The sequence below is a fragment of the Dermacentor andersoni genome, chromosome 3 (assembly GCF_023375885.2).
Source record: "Dermacentor andersoni chromosome 3, qqDerAnde1_hic_scaffold, whole genome shotgun sequence".
NCBI classification, from domain to species: Eukaryota; Metazoa; Arthropoda; class Arachnida; order Ixodida; family Ixodidae; genus Dermacentor; species Dermacentor andersoni.
Window position 1 is genome coordinate 161600231 of NC_092816.1, and position 19066 is coordinate 161619296.

Genomic DNA, 19066 nt, shown 5'->3' on the forward strand with positions numbered 1-19066 from the left:
GGCAAAGGACCGTTGTTGCTTTTCTCATTATGCCCACTTTCACTTGTGCTCAGTACAATGCCGGCAACGCAGTCTTCGTTTTCAGGCACTCCCACAGTCGCGACATCATCCGCACTCACAAATTTGTCAATCGTTGATTCGTCAATGGCTTCCGGAATTCTGACAGCTCGCTCCTAACTTCGGCAACACCGGCAACGGCTTTGTTGCACTCATCAGGATTTTCACACATCACCAGACATGCGGAAGCTGGCACATGTGAAGCAATATTGGATGAACTACTTGTACACGGCTGCCTCGACATCTTATACACGGCCGTACATATGCGTCGGGTGCCACGGGCACTGGGCCGAGAGTTTGTCCGCTTTAGCTCTGATCTCCTTACGCTTCAAGATCGTGCTGAGAGTGCTCCTCAGAATCTTGCACACTGTGGCAACATCCAACTTCTCACCGCATTCAACTCAATTTATGATTTCGAGCTTCTTGGCAAAAGGCAAATTCTGCCACTTCATCTCGGCAACACTGCGGGAGAAGGCCCACAAGGTGCAAACACAGTGAACCAGAACAGCAGCGAAACAACTCGCACTTGTGCCATCTTGCACGACGAGGGCACAAGAGCCTCTGATTGGCTGTCTGAGCAAGCGCTGCAGGCGGGTCAGGATCAATGTAATTCAATGTAAATGGGTTCAATATAGTTGAGTTCGACTGGATACGTGGATAATGAACTGAAACAAAGTACTCACAACTTGATGTCATCCATCGCGGTCTGGATGTTGCATGGGTAAACAGCGCTGCTGTTGGTGTTCCGCCAGACACTGTACCGGAACTGGTGCAGGTGCTTCACCATCACTCGCGCTATTAGCATGTGGAACTGGCTGGGCACGCAGGAATCCTGTTACAGGGATGGTACAGCAAAAACACACACGCTTTATATTCTGCTTCATGCATGGCAGTCAATACTAGGCTTATCTCACTGCTCACATTCCCGAGTAAAAATAGTGCATCAAATATGAAACAAACATACCAGTATGCGTCATGTAATAAAGTCAAACCCCGACATATTGAACCCCGGAATATTGCATTATTGTCTGTATCAAACAGTTGTGACATCCTCTTGGAAATCTCATGCAAAAGTATAGCACTCTACAACTCGTATATCGAACTCCCATTCACTGCTAAATTCTATGCAGTCGAATTTCCTTATAACGATAATGGTTTTAACAATAACGGTTTTAACAATATATCGGACATAACAATGAGCAGTCGATGCGCCTACAACTTTTGTATGCGTTCTACGGAATAAGCCGCTTGTTACAATGCTTCCATGCCACGTAACTGGTTGTAACAATTAAATCTGGCTACTGGGTGTGCACACCAAAAAGAAAAGGAATGCGAATTCCTGGCCCTGAAAAAGCACTTCCCCTAAGAAAGGGCGATCGCTTCTCACATCACCATAAATATTCATGTTGGTGGAAAAGCACCACGGAGATGGTGCCAGGCATTAAATATGAAAGGCAGTAGAGCTTAGCGCCTGTACAATGAATGCCTGCCTCTACAACGAAATGGCCTGCATAACAAAGGAATAATTACGTCTCGGTTCTACATTGAGCTGTACGCTGCGCTACCTTTACCACAAAGTGACCAGTATAAAGGATGATTATGGAGGCCCCATGAACTTCGTTATAAAGGCATTTGACTGCACAATCCACAGAGGAAAAATGACACAGGTGCGTGAAAAGACCATCGCCACGCTGCTTCAACAATGCAAAAGGCCTCCCAATACAATACACACGCCCCACAGGAAATGGATGGCACTTGGATCTTTTCACTGAGTGGCTCCGCTCACGCAATCGATAAATTCCCACTCTTCACATTCTCCAGGGACTGCACAAGATGTGCGGAGTTTTCATTAAGCTTCATACAGGCATATTTTACATTTAGAATTATTGATTTATTGAACTATTTCATGATCCCCTTCGAGCTGGATATATCCTGGCTGCATTTTATAATGTAACACAAAAAGGAAGCTTAAACACATGCACACGATTTTCAAGCAATGGCGACAAGTGACCGCAACAGCTGGGCCATCGCGGAGGGTGATCTACCAATATCACTTGCCAGGTCGATACTTTTCAGCCAGCAAAAAATATTTACTTGGTTCTCAGAAATCCACGTGACAGGTTCACATGCCGGTTACCATGATTGCCTAACAACATGACAACTCGGGTAACCCACTTCAATCTGATTTCACTGTTGCTACTAGCTCTCCACTATGACAGCAAAAAATAAACGATAACATCAGCATGTGCTTAGCCTCGTCATTATTGAGATCACCTACTTGTTTTGATGCTGTTAGGCCTAGGACATCAAGAGCCACAAAAGTGTTTCGATTCCCACTTGCCAGATGCTACCACAGCATTTACCCTATTTACTCGCATAATGATTGCACTTTTTTGTCAGGAAAATTGATGAGAATTCAGGGGTGCGATCATTACACGGGCTAAATTTCCCGCAAAAAAAAAAAATTTTTTCCCACGTTAGCTGCGGGATGCGGTTGCGGGACACCAAAACAAAAATGGCGGACGGCGGAGCAAGCCGAACGCGCCGAACACGGTTTTCTTTTTCTTCTTGTGAGTACATTACGCGCATTAAAACAGTTTCTTCCCTATTAGTGATGAATAATATCGTTAATATCTGCAAGTTTGCGGCAATAACGTAGCTATGTCGACTTTGAGGGGACGGAAACAGATGGGCGGCGCGCTTAGCTGCCAGTGACATAGAAACACATGGCCGGTGTGCTGCTGAAACTGCGGCATCTGTCTTCACTACTATTCTAATACGGCACGTTTCCGCTAAGGGTGGGCGAATATCTTAGCTGTGTTACAAGCGTCGGCGTATGAATATGGTACACTTTTAACATATCAGTGTAAACGTGGCTACTATCATTGCCACGCGCGATTTGTTGCCTGCTCACGAGTGCAGATGAAAAGAATCGAAAGGCGCCTTTTTTGTTTTTGTTGACCACAACCATTATAAAGCCTACCCATAATAAAGGCAAGTTTGGTTGTACCTCTTTTTGTCATGGAAGTGCGGAAAGTGATGAAAGTAATGAAATGAGGCATCTACTTAACCCTTTCGCTGTCACGGACGTACCGGTACGTCATCGCGCTTCCCCCCCACGGTGTCACTGACGTACCGGTACGTTCTCTATCGTGCGTCCAAAATTTCACGCCTGAGCGCAAAGCTGGCGCTCCGGAATTGGCCACGCCATCTGGTGACTCTTTCTACAAGTTCGTATATTCTCCCCGACCTGTGTTAACCCATGTATTGAAGAGTACGGTGCGACTGCCACTCCCCACTTTCTCTTTGCTGAGTAGCGCGGTGGCTCCGCGTTCGCTGGATCATGCGTCACGCGCGTGTTGTTATGGGTTCAAGGGTTGTTCTGCCATCTCCGCTGGTTTGAAGGTTTTTATTTTTCTTCTGTTGGTGCGTCTGCTACGCCGCGTCAAGTTCAGGCGCACGTGCCGTTGCCTCTCCGAAAAGAGTGACTCGATTGCTGCTTTCGCTCTCTCGCCGAACCCTCGCTTCCGACTTGCAGCAGTAAACGTAAAGCCCTTCAAACTTTGTTTAGCCTTTTTCCATCTCCCTCTGTCTTCTTGATCACGCAACGTCCCATTTCTCTCCGTTGTGCGGGCGACTGAAAGCGCATACTCCCAGTGCGCGGTTACTCTCGGATGGCTGAGCGCGCGGGACCTTCGTCTGCTCCTTGGTGCGGTGGCTCAATTCCGATTTAGAATACGAGCCGAGCTCGGATTCGGACTCGGACAGAGTCGCATGCGAGGAAGAGGGTTGCGCATCGTCAGATTCGGATGTTGAACAGATTTTATAGTTAGGCTGATGATGATGATGATGTTTCCTAACAGCAGCTGCAGAACACTGAAATGTGCATATAGCATTGACTACGTTATTTGTATACCAATCATAATCAAAAATAAATTGCTATGTTCATTCCCTGTTATGCTCGTTCCCTGAAACCAAGCCGACACTGGGGGTGCGTCACGGCCAAAAAGGTCCCGACAGCGAAAGGGTTAAGAATGTTTGGTGCATGCAGGCCGCTTGGCTTGTCTTGAAGAGTCGTTCGCGTAGCATTCGACAGATGGTAAGCGCGATCATTATTAGCTAGACTTGGCACACGACATATCACTGCGGCAAGTTCGGGGTGCGATCATTACACGGGAAATAAAAAAAATCGAATTTCGACGACAAAATTCAGGGGTGCGATCATTACACGAGTGCGTTCATTATGCGAGTAAATACGGTAATGCTGGAGACTCGAAACACTTTTTCATCAGCAATGATGGCATTTTAAAAGCTACATCTACTACACTCTCGTTAAAATGTTGGCCCTGCTTCACGTTTGCCATTTTCTACAGTTATAAAACTGTGTTTACTGTATTCAGACAACAATGAAACTTTGTTGCTACTTAGTTTTGCAATGTCGAGTGTGGCTGCCCATGTGGCTGCCCCACAGTGCGATGCGACAAAGTCTGCCCACTGCGTCACTTCTCGCTGTCACTTGGTTCTTGCACGCCTGTGCGGAGCGCTTAAGTCTCCATAGTGTTATGTCGCAACGTACTACGCATATATTACATAGATGGCATCACAGATTTGAACCTATTCACCACTGACTGAGCAGAGTGGCATGTCTCTCCGACCAGCAGCCAGTGTGCTGCTAGCACTCATGACAAAAACATAGTACAATTAAACCTCAATATAACAAACTTGCCAATATAGCCAGTTTACTTCAGTATACTGAAATTTCATTATGTCGAAAATCGACCATTCATGCATATGCGCAGCCAGTGACCAATTTTTCTTTCACAACACGGTCTGAAAATTTTCTGGTTATGGAGATGAAAAAAGAATAATTTCAATGACAAAAAGAAGATATTACTTCATTGAATTCGACAACCTGCGGCCAAAGATACAATTTCATGCCCTGTCAACGATGCATTCACATCAGCAATGCAAAGCAAAGCCTGTGAAGCTTCCGCATCTATGCCGCTACCACAGCTGTAGAGTCACCTGCTTGTAGTGCAGCATTATCATTGACAATGATTCACTACTTATACGAAAAATAGCAAATTATTACAGTAAAACCTCGTTAAACCGTACCCACTTAAACAGTAGTTTCGTTTTAAAAGTAGTCAAGTCAAATCCCCGACTCAGCGGCCATTGAACATAATGTGTTTTGTATCCGCATAAACCGTACCAGCTTATTGCGTATGTATCGGTTAAAACGTAGCGTTTCAACTTTTCGTCGTGCAAACACAACGGTGCGCTGTCTCCATCGGGCGGCCCGGCAGAACAACAAGCCTCAGAGATCGGAACAACGGCCTCCAAGCGCCCTGTGCGTTTGCACGTGAAGCCACATCAACATCAACATCATTTCGACGCCGTGCCAGAGAGCGTTATGGCGTCGTGCAAGCGAGGATAAAAAAGACGCCGGGTGCTCAGCATAGAAGAAAAATTAGACATCGTCCGTGCTATCGAACGTGACACGAAGAAGTCGGCGCTGGCCCGCGACATGGATCTGCTGTTGACTACAGTGTGTGGCATTTGGAATGCGAAGTTGCTCGGCAGCGCTGCTGCGACCGCGAAGAGATGTCGGCTACGAGGTTCGACTTTTCGCCATCGTTGCCTCTGTTGTTGCCGAAGTGTCGACTAGCGACAGTGATGAGGACGACACGGAAAGCGACAGCACGGGCGATTCAGGCCCGACAGTGGCAGAAGCTGCGCGTTACATCAGCCTCGTGAATGCAATCGTCGCAACGAGAACAGGGGCGCGATAACATAACTATTCCAAACGAAAAGTTTTCCGAACTCCGGCACCCGGCAATGAAAAAGGCACCCCGGAACTTATGCAGCACTAGTGCGCGCGTGCACGGAGAATACGCAACGCCAACGAGGAATCTGCCGTGCGAGTGTTTGCCGAGAGGAGGGGGGCTGGCTGAGAAGCTGGCACGCAGCTTGAGCAAGTTTGAGGCTGCTGTCGTCGTGCTAGGCCGCCGCGGCATCAAACGAAAATAACACTTATATCGCGCGAAGTGAATAAATACTGCATGTTTTTTCCCCTTTCATCGCACTCTCTCTGAGTTTTGTTTTCTACAGGTAAGTGGGCAATGTCATGCTATTTCGGTTAAACAGTACTACCGTTTAGTACGTACTTTTTCTGAGCTCTGACCGACTACGGTTTAACGAGGTTTCACTGTACTACCGTTTAGTACGTACTTTTTCCAAGCTCCGGCCAACTACGGTTTAACGAGGTTTCACTGTACTTTCAGTCGTTTTGCTTGAGGTGCTTCTTCGAAGTTTCACATAATAACTCTCAAAAATTGTCTCAATTATTACTGCTGTACATTCATTCAAAACAGCAGTGATCAGGCTATAATTTTGTGTACAGCACTATACATTGCGACTACTATGTCATGAAATAAAATGTTCAAACATAAAATTACTGAAAATGAGCACATTTCAAGGCGTAACAGAAGAGTTAACTCAAAGTTGTCTTGGAGTCGTCGTAGCGTGTGGATGGCCACGGTCCATGCGCCCGCTGGCAAATTTCACAGGACCGTCCCGCAAAAGGCATCGAAGCGAACGCCAGGATGGATCTCCATGATCATTCAAACATGCCTTCATTCATGTGACTGCATTCACAAACAACTTAGGTCTTAGTGTCCAGCATAGGAGGAACATATTCATTCAATATCCTGTCGCAGTGAGTGGACCTTCCTTGGTTGGTCAGCATATTCCATTAGCTATTATCAGGCTAGCTGCCTTATTGTATAGAAAATGTAATAAATGCTCCTTTGGCTTCCACTATTGTGTTGTCATTTCTTTGTCTCAAGAGCATGCTTGAGATCCAACGCCACCAACCACCGAAATTAGCGAAAGAGGCAAATAAGGCTACAGTCAAGGTCCAATTTTTCAGGCTCTCTAAAGGCCGTGAAAACGTCAGAAAAATCGGGCAGTCCAAAAATATGAATGCATGTTTTTTACTGCCCTGAAAGGTTCAAATCGCCATAGGCATGTCCAAAATAGCTCTGAAGGCCTGCCAGTACACTCAATAGGCAAATCGGTGCTCGTACTGTGACTGAAGACGGCAGGTGCATGCATGTATAATTAAGAAATACTGTGTCCCGTGACAATTGCCCCTTTGCACACTTAGTATGTTTCACCGCAATACTTCATGTACCCTTCACTGCGTAACACTGCTGTATAGGCTCCCTGAAATGAAGTTTGCCTGTACATGCCGTGCCAACTAGTAGTGGCGGTGAGCAACCGCGAGTAGGCCCTCACTGCCATTTCACCATTGTCCGTGGTGCGCTCGGGCTCGCCTGAAAGCCTCCTTTTCAAATTTTTCAATGGATTCACGGTGGCCTCTCGGCAGGTCCACCGTGAGAAATTTCAACAGAAAGAACAAGCGCAGATACTGCTGTGTTAAGGATTGTCACAACCGCGAAGGGGATGTTGGCATCAAATTGTACCACTACCACGGGAAGCAACCCGGCGGCTGAAGTGGATCGTCGCGGTTTGTGTCGCTCTTGCAAATTTCCGTTAAATTAGCTAAGACATAAGTGCAAAAAGAAACAAGAAGAACCAGCAGCGGCATTCATAAAAATGCACAATAAAGCGACAACTGCATAAAAATGCGTGAACTGATTCCCGCTGTTGTAAATTAGTTCAGATAGTCATTTAGCTCGTCTCGCTCCAATACAAATGCGCAGTGTTTGTTACATGTCAAATCTAGCTTCATAAGTGCTCCGTGCTGCAGCTTTGTATGCACTGTGCTTCTTGTTGTGCATTAATAAGCCAATGTGCACCTTCTTTCTGTGCCAAGATCAGCACTTCGCTGTTTACTTCTTTGGCATGATATGCATGGTTGTAGTATAGTAAATATTGTTGCGTGTGGAAAGACAGACAGAAGACGCTATTTACAGGCTATTTACACTGGAGCCAGGCAGCCAGGCCGACACTAGCTCGCACCAAGCGCACCGACCAACTTCGTCGTTGTTCTCGCGACGGCTCGTTTCTTGAGCATCGCTTGATCATATCGTAATAATATGATGCCTTTCTAAAGCGTCGGTGGTCCAAACTGGGCCTCAATGTCTTCAATTGCCTTAAAACCACAATTTAGAAGGACCAACACATTTCAAAAGAGCACTACAAAAGCATTCCTCTGTAGCAGTGGCCGCCCGCCTCGGTATTTCGCGGAACTGAAACGGTGGTGCTAATAGCTGAGCCGATCGCTGCGCCGCCTGATCATTGAAGGTTGCCCATTGAGGCGAAACTGACTTTCAAGAACTGGCATAATGCAATGCATTGTGCTTTCCGAGCTTTGAAGCCATTGGCAAGGATTACAAAGGCGGAATTAGCACCATGTGAGCAGCGGCGAATTGTTTCAATAAAAAACGCAGCGCTGAACAGCTATGAGGCTTGGCAGCGAATTTCGAAGCAGATAGGCCTAGCGTTGCCGCGGTCATAGCTAACGGCGGCCAGCGGATGTGCGTGCGAGAACGCCTGTTCCAAGGCAATGCGATAATCAAAATGGTGGCAGTTATGGCTTCGATTATTGCCGTTTTGGCCCTGCAGTCATGACAAAAAGTCTGGAAATTCCGACGGTGACGGATTTCTGAATCCTAAATTTCAGACGTTCTTACTGACTCTATGGGGTATGGTGGTGGTGCCAGAAAGATGTCTGAATTATCGGGCATGTCCGAAAAGTCATGTGTCCGGAAAATAGGTCGTCGACTGTATTCTTAAAAATCAGCAGAGCCTTCATAGTGTGCCACCGTGTGCTTCACCACGAACAAAGAATGTCCCGCAGCTGTAAGTTGAAGTGACACCTGTGAGTGTATGGTGCCATAAGAGACTGACAAGTATCGCAGAGGTTATATAGAATATGGTGAGTCCTGCAGCAGACTCACCTCAGTCACTCTGAAGGTGTGATGAAATGACATGGAAGTGGGCGTGGCACCTGGACTCCCGTACAGCATCGTCGCACCCGCTGGAGGCCTGCCGAACATGGCTGCAGCCACCTGCTGCCGGCCCAGCCAGAACTCGAGCAGGACCTCCAAGAAGGTCTCGGAGATGCGTGCGTGAGGGCTGCCGCAACCCACTGCTGCCACTGGCGACATCGCAGACGTTGAAAACCCAGCGGCAGGCGTCGACGTCATTGTCGAGCCGTAGTAACGCGGAGGAGTGGACGGGAAACAGCCGTTACCGCTGCCAGACCCCGAGTAAATGCTTGCCAGGATGTCCTTGCGGATGAGGCACGGCTCGTTGTTGGCGTGGTGGTGTGGGACACCACCAGCACTGTTGGGGCAGAGTCCCCCAGGAGACGTTCCGTGCCAGAGCATGGTGTCCTGGTGGTCCCGGTACAGCACACTAGGGTGTGGATGAGAGAGCTCAGAAAATTTTGTACATCATTCGCAAAACGGGAAGTGAAGAAAAAGCCTGAAGAGGTGTCCTTTGCACCCTTTGGGTCTTATCTCGTCTCCAAACAATCGTCATCTATTTTGCATGCATTCCTTTTCTTCAACACTTTGCGCTCCCAACTTTCCTGTCAGGAGAGCTATGTCACGCTGGTACGTGCATGCCATTCGCGACATGAATGTACCGGACACGCAATATGGATGAAGATAATTGTTCAAAAGGAAGCTAAACCCTAAAGAGTGTGAATCTTTCCTAGAGTGAAGGCCACTTGGCCGACTCCTTGGTGCAGGCCAAAGGGAGTAATCGAAGTGTCAACATACATTTGTGTACAACTGAAAAGAACGGCTGGTTACTGCTACACACAATGCCAAAACTGGACATTTTGTGAAAGAGTGACCGTGGTGCCACAGTGAAGGCAACCGTTGCGCAAAATGGCCAGAGGCCTGTGGGAAGAAAGGGAATAACGGAGATGAGTCACGCATCTCACAAGCTTGGCCAGGCAGCGCTGCTGCAGCTGTTGAGAAGTGCCCCCGCTGTTAATTATTTATTTTCGAGGTCGCGTCGTCGCCACTGTGTGTTGTCTCTGCTGCATCATGCCTGCTCCTCTTGTTGCTCAGTGCTCAGACTGACTGCACATGCTGTCGTCGCTAGTAGCGCTTGCGCTACGCGTGCCCTCTTTCTCGTTACTCGTGGCACTAACAGAACAGAAGCGCATGGACTGGTTGAGAAATCACAATGTGTAAACTACAATGCCATTTTTCAGAAACTGTCCAATGCAGAATAGCTTTTTTTGCGAAGGGAACGCCAAGAAAAGTGAGCCTTGTTGTGCCTGTCATTTTAGGGTGTCAGATAAAGTGTACAAATAAAATGCGCAATTAAAGATGGCGAGTATGTTTTGCACATCAGCAACAAGAGCTGGAATGTCGAGCTTGCAGTATACAACAATTCAACGTCAAAAGGCTGTTTCACATGGCGCGATTGGGGCGAAAAAAAAACATTCTGCCGCGCATGTCGCAGAGCGATTTTCGCTCACAGCTTTCACATGCATTTGCGGCAGCGCGATATCCGTCGCAGCGATGCGCAAGGTTGCCTCTTGCTCACAAAGTATCCATGCCTGCATCGTTAAATAAAAACAACATGGAAACTAGTCAAATATTTGAATTTTCCTATTTTTATTCGATAATAGAATAGGTACACCATTTGTAATGTTTAAAAGGGTTGAGTCTTTACGATAGCTTGCAGATACGGTGAGTGAGGTGCTGCACAACACCGCAAGTATGAGCGTGCGGCTTGCGCGGCGTCGGTGGGGTGATTCCGTTTAGTACACTCTAGTTCCAATGTTACTATGGAAGCCGCAACTTTTTTCCCTGGATGATTATTTGCTTTTGCGAAGAACAAACTACTGTTGAGTGTGTGTATATAAGCAGCTGGCACGATTTGTAGGGATTAAGAGCTTGACGACGGCGGCAATCAAGTAGGTACGTACCTTATGTTGAAGTGGCATCCTTCTCTCGATCTGGATAGCGTGCAGCTTCTCCTTTCAAATGAATTGTGTAAGCGAAAGAAAAATAATGTATGAAGCTCCTAAGCCGCAAACGCTGGTGGGTACGCCCTAAACACAGCTAGAGCTGACGTACGACATTGCTCCACAGAGCTACCAACGCGTGGTGAAACGCACATTGCCCCTCCCACATCGTGCCGATCGCTGCGACTGAGCGACGGCGCGACCAACTTGTTGGAATCCAGTCGCGGAGAGCCCACGACGTCGCGGCGGTCGCTGAGCGACGGGATTCGCTGTGTTGCTGACTGAAAATCGCGCCATGTGAAACAGCCTAAAGAAGCCACGGTGGTTAAAAATGTGTGAAACATAAGCGAGTACAGTTTGTTTATTTCTTTCCGATGTGAAGTATTCTAACAAAATTCCTGGCGTGGCACATGGTATTCATATTTTTGGCAGGTGCATCTGTATGCAAGCAATCTTTTTGTGCCAGCCTGTCTCAAACACGAGTGGACTCTTTTGCGCAACTGATTTCAATGGCTTTATACACAGCAGTAACACTTTCTGCCAGGCCCAATCACTACAGAACTGCACGAGAGAAATTTCTGTTGTGCAATTATAATGTCATTGCATGTTCAAAAAGGAAACGTTAAACAGTTCGTCCTCTTAAACTTGCTTCGGTCAAAAACGATTAGCATCTCTTAGTAGGCGACGGCTACGAGCAATTATTATTAGTGCGAAGACTCACAAAGGCTTGTAACTATTAAACTAAATGCTTTATGATAAACAGTGCTCAGCTGCCAATTGTGCAACAACTACAGCTGTCGTTCTATCCTGCAGCTGCCTTTCAGGCTCAAAGTTAACGGGTAGAATTTCTGGAAAGCACCCATGAGATTCATCCCTTTTCATCGCTGCCATAACATGCTACACTCAAATCTCGATTTAAAGAATCACACGAGACCACTGAAAATCATTCATTATTCCGAAAGGTTGTTATACTGAAAGCCCCAAAATTAACCATTGTGCCCATAAGTTTATAAGTTGTCACCATTTGAACTATCCGCAAAAACGTTGTTCGCTCTTGGCCTACACTGTTACTATTTTCAGCAGATTCCGCTACCACGCACCACCGATGCGCCACATAATAAGAGTGACACGCACAAAGCAGACGCTGTGAAAACTACTGACAAAAAGGAAGCTCCATGTCACCTTTAAAGCACAATGTTTCTTGCTGTTTGTTTTTCACATTTCTTATCGTGGACACTGCAACTGTCTCACTCGAGGTGGTCACCTGATCTATTCCAAAGCGCGAACACGCATAAACAACACCATCTGGAAAGTGCAAAGTGAAACCGTGTGGCACCCCCCGCATACGCAGGTTACATTTCTCCACACCCGTAGCTAGTACAGCCGCAGAAACAAGTGTGAAATAAAGAGGTGTGCACAGAAAGAAGGGGGAAAGAAGGAAGAGGCGCATCTCCGTTGCCAGGCGACACTTGCCTGGGCTATACCTAGGTGGAGCATGCGCTCTGAAAACCCGATACGTCGTCACCTCCGCAATAGAGTTAAAAAAAAGAAAATTCTCTCCCACATTTTTTACTGAGCGCCATATCAGGTTTTCCGAACCCGTGCACTGTGGTGTCCAATTTCTGCGCCTTGTCTGCAAGCCTACTGTTTCGGTTGCCATGAAGGATATCTAAGAATCCCGAGATTTCAGAATATTAGTTTGTAGTACTGAGGCGTTGTTAACCTGGCACCGAAACTGAATAACGATCGTCATTCAGAAAATTTCAGTATACTGAAGTTCGAAGTAGTGGAATATCTTTCCATTGAAACCATAAGAAGTCAGCAGGGAATTTCTGAAAAGTCTGTTAATCTGAAAAAACCGTTAATTTGATGTTTGTAGTAACAAGGTTTCACTCCATTGCAAATACAGAGTTTCCCCCACTGTGCACTATACCACGACAATGTTTTTCGTTACCTGCTCCTGCAGCGACTTATTCTCCCAAGGGGCCCGCATTGAACCAACACGCCCGTATGTACAAACCAAGGGCCACTCAATTTATCACACAACATGTATCAAGAGAAGGCCTATGAACAGAACAATGTGCGACTTGACTCTGTACAGTATGACGCTCGTCTCGTCTCCAAATTTCCCTAAAATAAGCAGTCTTTTGTGTTTTCAAGACTGTTTTGGTGCAGTAAATAACACAAAGAAACTGCATACTAAGCTTGCGGGATGACTAGGTCATGCTTGCCACCATGTAAAGACAACTACAGTCGCCGACCGATTTTCCGGACTCCAAAAATTCGGACATGCTCGATTATTCGGTCTGCTTCACGGCACGGCCATTCTCCCCATAGACTATAATGTAGAACAACTGCCGAAAGTTTAGGCACCTTGCAACCTCTCGTCTGATTTTTCGGACACTCCTTGAGCCAACTCGATCGAGAGCACCATGCACCAACTCTGACCGGTGCATGGTTCGACTTGCTGAACGCCATTTTTGTTTTGAACAGAGCCTCCATGCTTCCCCGCGAAGTGGCGCTACTGCAAATCCCCGCTCATCATCATCGTTTCTGCCTGGTTCGATAGAGTGGCTCTACAGCAGTTCCAGTTTCAGCTTAGTAAGCCATGTCAAGACAATCCAGCAGCTGATTTGTTCCTCCGCGCGCGACGCTGCGAGTAGGCCACGTTTTTCGTTTGTGCAACTGGTCTCGGCATGGTGATGTTTGCTTTGTGTGCTGTGTCGAAGTTCTGGTGATCCAATGCGGCATACGGAAACATCGTGTCAAGTGTTTAATGGTGCCGACAGTGCCCGTGCAGACTGTGCTGGAGAATGCCGGCAAGCGGGTGCCGGGAGGCCTAAGATTTGTCGCCTTCCGATGTGCTCCCTACTGACGTGGAAAATGTTCAGCCGAGAGACCTGCGCAGTGCGATTGCGATTCCGGACACCGTATCATTTGACAGTTTCACAGGTGCTGACACTGCTGTACTGACACGCGCAGAACTCGACGAGGGCGAGATCATTCATCAGGTTTCTGCTGCACCGCCGGACGATGACTGAGTCGGAAGGTGACGCACCATGTGCTACGCTGCCGTCGCATGCGGAGCGTGTACAAGCAGTGACTGTGCTTTCAGCTGCCTATAGTGACCGTACGACCCTCTCTGACATTCAGGCTTATCTGATTACGCATAAAAGAAACAGCGTGCAACGGCGCATTCATGATTTCTTCAAGTCTACTGCCGAGCCCGAATAAGTGCGTGGAAATAAAGGATTTAATTTTTTTTTCTTAATCTGCTTTTTCGGACATTTCCCCAGTCCCCGTGAGGTCTGAATAAACGGTCGGCGACTGTACCTGTAGCATGCAACCCAACGCAAACAGGCACATGGTTACATCGACGGAAAAGGAGGCTACCCGTGACGTTCGAATCTGCCCGCCATGCGAGCAATCAACACTGGTGCAATCGGTGGCATCTTGAGGTTGCCTTGTCTATAGCCAGCTTAATTAACAAGCCCATCTCATTAGCATATGCTAGAAACAAGTTCAAAACTCTTTTAAGGCAGTTGGAAACCCACATGGCTTCCACGTCTTTCAGCAGATCTCCTTCAAGAAGCTGAATAACAGACTTGACGTCTTCTCTTCCAGGCTTGGCAGCAATCAACTGTGTAAACTTGTTCAACTGCTATAAGAAAAGTCTGCATTTTTCTAATGCCCTTCACCCTTCTTGTTTTATCACACTGAAGTTGAGGTGTAGCACTGCAAAGAAACACCTGAACATGCTGGCATGACCATCTGGTTAAATCTGGTTTTGAATTGATTTACATATTCGGATATTGTGGCAAGTTTTGATGAATTTGGTCATATCCACTTTCACATTTTTTCAAGTGAATCTCTGAGTAAGACTTCGGCCCGTCCATCATGACCACCCAATTCTGGACTATTGGCACACTTGCTTCATGTTTGTGCGCTCTGCTATTTCTCATCTGCAAATACCAAGTGAATTTCTAGAGCCTTGTCAAGTTTACACTTTCAGTGTTTGCTTCTCTTGGAAGGTCCAATCTTCACAGGTCAGTGGACAAAACAAACACTCTGACATTTTCAGAAAGTTAAACTAACCACCTATATAATTCAATGTTTGCCTTTAGCCTTCCTTGCAAGAAAGCTCACAATGATGATCACAGACTACAGAGAACACCAAAGAGTCAGCCCACGCAGCCAGCCTATATGGCCTCTCTAAGTGTAGTGGGAACCTGCACCGTGCCTGTTTTTCGTGTATGTGTGACAAAGTGTAATCAGATGCAGCTGTGAACCTCACTGGGGTGCAATTTGCACAGCGTGTCTTAGGGGCATCTCTTCAGCAAGAACTGACAGAGTGAAGCAACAGTGAAGCAGACGGTCTATACTTGCCTGGGTGGCGTGCTGCCGGCAAAGAAAGGCATTTGGTGGTGCGGATGGTAGCCAGGCAGCTCCGGCGCATCATCCCGGTCATGTGGCAGGTAGTAGTGCAAATAGTCCTGAAGCAGGGCCAGGTACAGGCACTCCAAGATGGTCCCTGATGCCTTCTGGCCTTCCCCACCCACAATGTCCAAGAGCACGGGCTGTTGAACCTGATGCTGAGCCCCCTATCAAGACAGGCAAAGCACAGAGCTGATGGCAAAACCAACACAAGCATTCTGTTCTTCTGGATGCTGCCATACCTCACCATGTCACACAGGATTCCGTATGGCTGAGCACCGCAACAGCGCATGCCTGAGTGACGTGGTTTAGTATCTAGTGCCACCAACTACACCAGAACCTGGAAGACGCTTTTTTAGTGGACCACAGAAAAATAATGCATGATCCAGGGAACCGCAAAACTGGATTAAGCTTATGGCAGAACTACTGATGAGTCCAAAAGCTATTCTTCCATGAAACATTACTAGAAGTTGAATGGGAAGCCAACAAGCTGTTGAAAACTCACTCAGTATTGAGCATTATTGCTGCGTAGCAGTTAGATTAAACATCAAACACCTTTTGTATGATCATAGCTGTGGCTCAGAGTACATGAAGCTTGTAATTTCCATCTACTGCATCAGTCCTAATCTTTGATACTAACAGCTTCTTTCTGAGCACTCACAGCCCTCCTTTCTGCACAAAGTATCAAAGGTAATGGGATGGTCTCTGCAAACGTGTCTGTAAGGCACGACGTAAGATATAAGTATACCGTTTAGGAGGGGACACTGCACGGCTTGCTTGTGAAGCGTGGTCTAGCAGCTAATGTATCGATGGCGGGTGCCCATCTGTCCTCTGATGGCAGCAACTATGTACCGGCGGGAAGACGCAACTTCAAGACCAAAAATGTTTTATATCCCATTGCCATAGCAACCACTGCTCTGTGGGAAAATCCAAATATCTGAGCCACACGGCAAAAATAGGTCATTGGCATGGAGGCATAGGGAGAAAGCCCACTGGCAATAGGAGCGCTTGTCTGTCATTAAATTCAGATTCCTAACGAAGCATCAATTGCTATCGCAATGGGAGATATACCTTTTCTGTCTTGAAGCTGCATTGCCGTGCCGAAGGCTAATCGCTACCATCAGAGGACTAACGAGCCTGTGCCGTTGGTACTTTATCTGGTCAATGTGCCCTTGCGAGTGTCCTCAAGTTAAGAGCACTAAGTATCTTACAACATGGTGTAGGGGCAAACTCTTGCGCCTTTTCGCACCTTCCCTTGGCTTTAAACTTTGGGAAAAGCATTGAGATAGGCGACCAGAAGCAATCTGAACATGGCGACGAAAATGCTGTCTTGCAGAGCAGGTTCTGCAAAGTGACCATTTTCAGCAGCAATGTGCAGGCTATGAATGCAGGAGCTGTGGACACACGATGCCACGTCAGTGGTATGCCATAGCAGTTTGTGGGACGTAACAAATGGAAAGAGAAATGTCACAGACAGCAAGCGTTAACATATGAACCTATAGAAGCTAAACAGGGCTGGTGTTCAGAGCTCAAGAGCTAGAAAAACAACAAACAAGAATGTGTCAATGAGGTTATACTGTAAATAGAAGAAAAAAAAAAAGCCAAGCCTCCAAAACGTCAAAACTCAATAGGTAGCGTTCTGGACATGGTAGCCGTTACGTTTTCCTAGTGTCTGCAATTACTTTTGACAGTGCTAGGGTCCTTATAACTCTGAGGGAGCTGCATCGGAGCACTGCAATGTGGGCACCACCTATAAAAAATGAAGCTGGGTTATTGTGTTATTTTAACTGTGCCACACTGTTCACTCAGCACTAAACGGTATCTTCTAGTGTGAAAAATATGAAAGGTTGGCCCCAGGTAGGGCTGAACGTCCCAAAATTATAGGCTAAAAGAAAAAGAATATATAGTGAAAGTAGAAAATGCTGTCCAAACTCTATAACAAAATGGCAATACACTTAAGAGTAACAATGTAGAACATGCAGCAATGTAGACTTAAGCGCTGCTATCTATGCAAGCTGTTGTGCAGTTGAGATCAGTTGCAGAGTACAACATTCATCCTCCCATATGTTTAGCACTGGTTAACAACATGCTTCGTTCACTAGACACAACAGCTTTAGCTTCTGAGAGGCATTGAAAACTCCATTAAATTTGAGCTACAATTAAAAACATAGTATATTTACCATGTAAACTTTATTGCATTACGACAAACTGTAAAATAATTGCAGTGACGAAAAGAATATGTGCTGAAATAAGTAAAAGATGTAAAAATTTTACATCAGCAAGAATTCTCTTCTATGACCACAAACTGAAAAAAAAATATACCACCTTACATTTTGCAAGAAGCTGTGCTTTGCAACGAAGAAAATCTGCTTGTCTAGGGTCATTCAGAAAGTTTCAACTACCAGTCTTGAAGCATGCACTGCTGTAGCAATTGCAAAACAATAGCATGTACTCAAATAGGATCATTGCCTGGAGTCAAATTTCTTTCAAGGGGCCCCAAACACTTTTTTACTGAAGTCGATAAATGCATGTGACGTTAAAGTAGGCTATTTGAGAAATACTTTAGAGTAAGAAGCACTTCAATGGCTTCAGCTGAAGCTGAGTTATTGGCCGTCAAGGATAGTGTTTGATCCCCTTCGCAGTGCTCCTGCTCCTTCAACGCCTTGCACTGCAAAGGCTACGGCAGAGTGGGGCATGCCCACAACGCTTTGCCTACCGAATGCCACTGTAGCCCGAAGTTCAAATTTGACTTCAGATCCTCACGTAGAGACCACGACTTTCAAATTTGCGCCTACTACGCGCCAAACTCAGAAACTATCCCTCAACTTACGGTTGAGCACTGTAGTATAGCGGCAATTATTGGCTGAAATAACACAACCTAATAATATTAGCCTCTCAAATAACTACTTTGCACGTAACCATCCAAGGGCAGCTTTGGGCAAAAATTATGCATTTTTAGTGTTACTGCGATAAAAATATTCTGGTCTGAAGTAATCTGGCAATCCTCCTAACGTGATCTCATTCACAGTGGCCTGGCTCATTTAGTTGAATGCTAACTGTTTGTGTTTCGCAGCAAATAAAAAATTATTAAATAAAGATAAACAGAGATGTATGCTTCAAATTGGTTTGTAAGGTGCACTTTACTTTGCTATAACTTCGTTGTAGAGAGATGCTGACGTTTTTCTAGCCAGTGCAAGATTCGCAGAGAATTTGGCACAGTAAAACCTTGTTAATACGTACCCCCTTAATAAGTAATTCCAGTTTAACCATAGTTGCGATGAATTGCTCACCCCGTCGCCATTAACCTAATGTATCGGTCGACCATTAGGCCGTAGTTGCTTAACTCATGCTAAACAGTTAGTGCGTAGTATTTCATTTTTCGGCGCATACATGCTTGGAATCGGTGAAATGTGTGCGCAGACTATAGATGGCGAAATTGCAGTGCACAGACCTTTTCCAGACTGCAGCTGCCACTGACAGTGACGTCAAAACATGGTAGCCATGACATGTTTCCTGCTCCCACAGCTTATAGCGCTTCCACATTGTCGTCATGGATGATGATGCAGATGATGGCCCTTCCGTATCTGACGCGGCTAGTGCATTGACAATCATGAG

General features: G+C 46.3%; 1 protein-coding gene across 2 annotated transcripts in view; it reads right to left on the reverse strand.

Moving 5' to 3' along the window:
* LOC126524201 (sphingomyelin phosphodiesterase 4) overlaps positions 1-19066 on the reverse strand; it is a 118974-nt gene that overhangs the window by 75189 nt on the left and 24719 nt on the right. For both annotated transcript variants that reach the window (XM_055067362.2, XM_055067361.2), the window contains exons 6-8: positions 15404-15618; positions 8985-9444; positions 741-889 (exon numbers count right to left, since the gene is read on the reverse strand). In XM_055067362.2, the coding sequence (XP_054923337.2) occupies positions 741-889; positions 8985-9444; positions 15404-15618 (824 nt within the window). The remainder of the gene's footprint in view (positions 1-740; positions 890-8984; positions 9445-15403; positions 15619-19066) is intronic.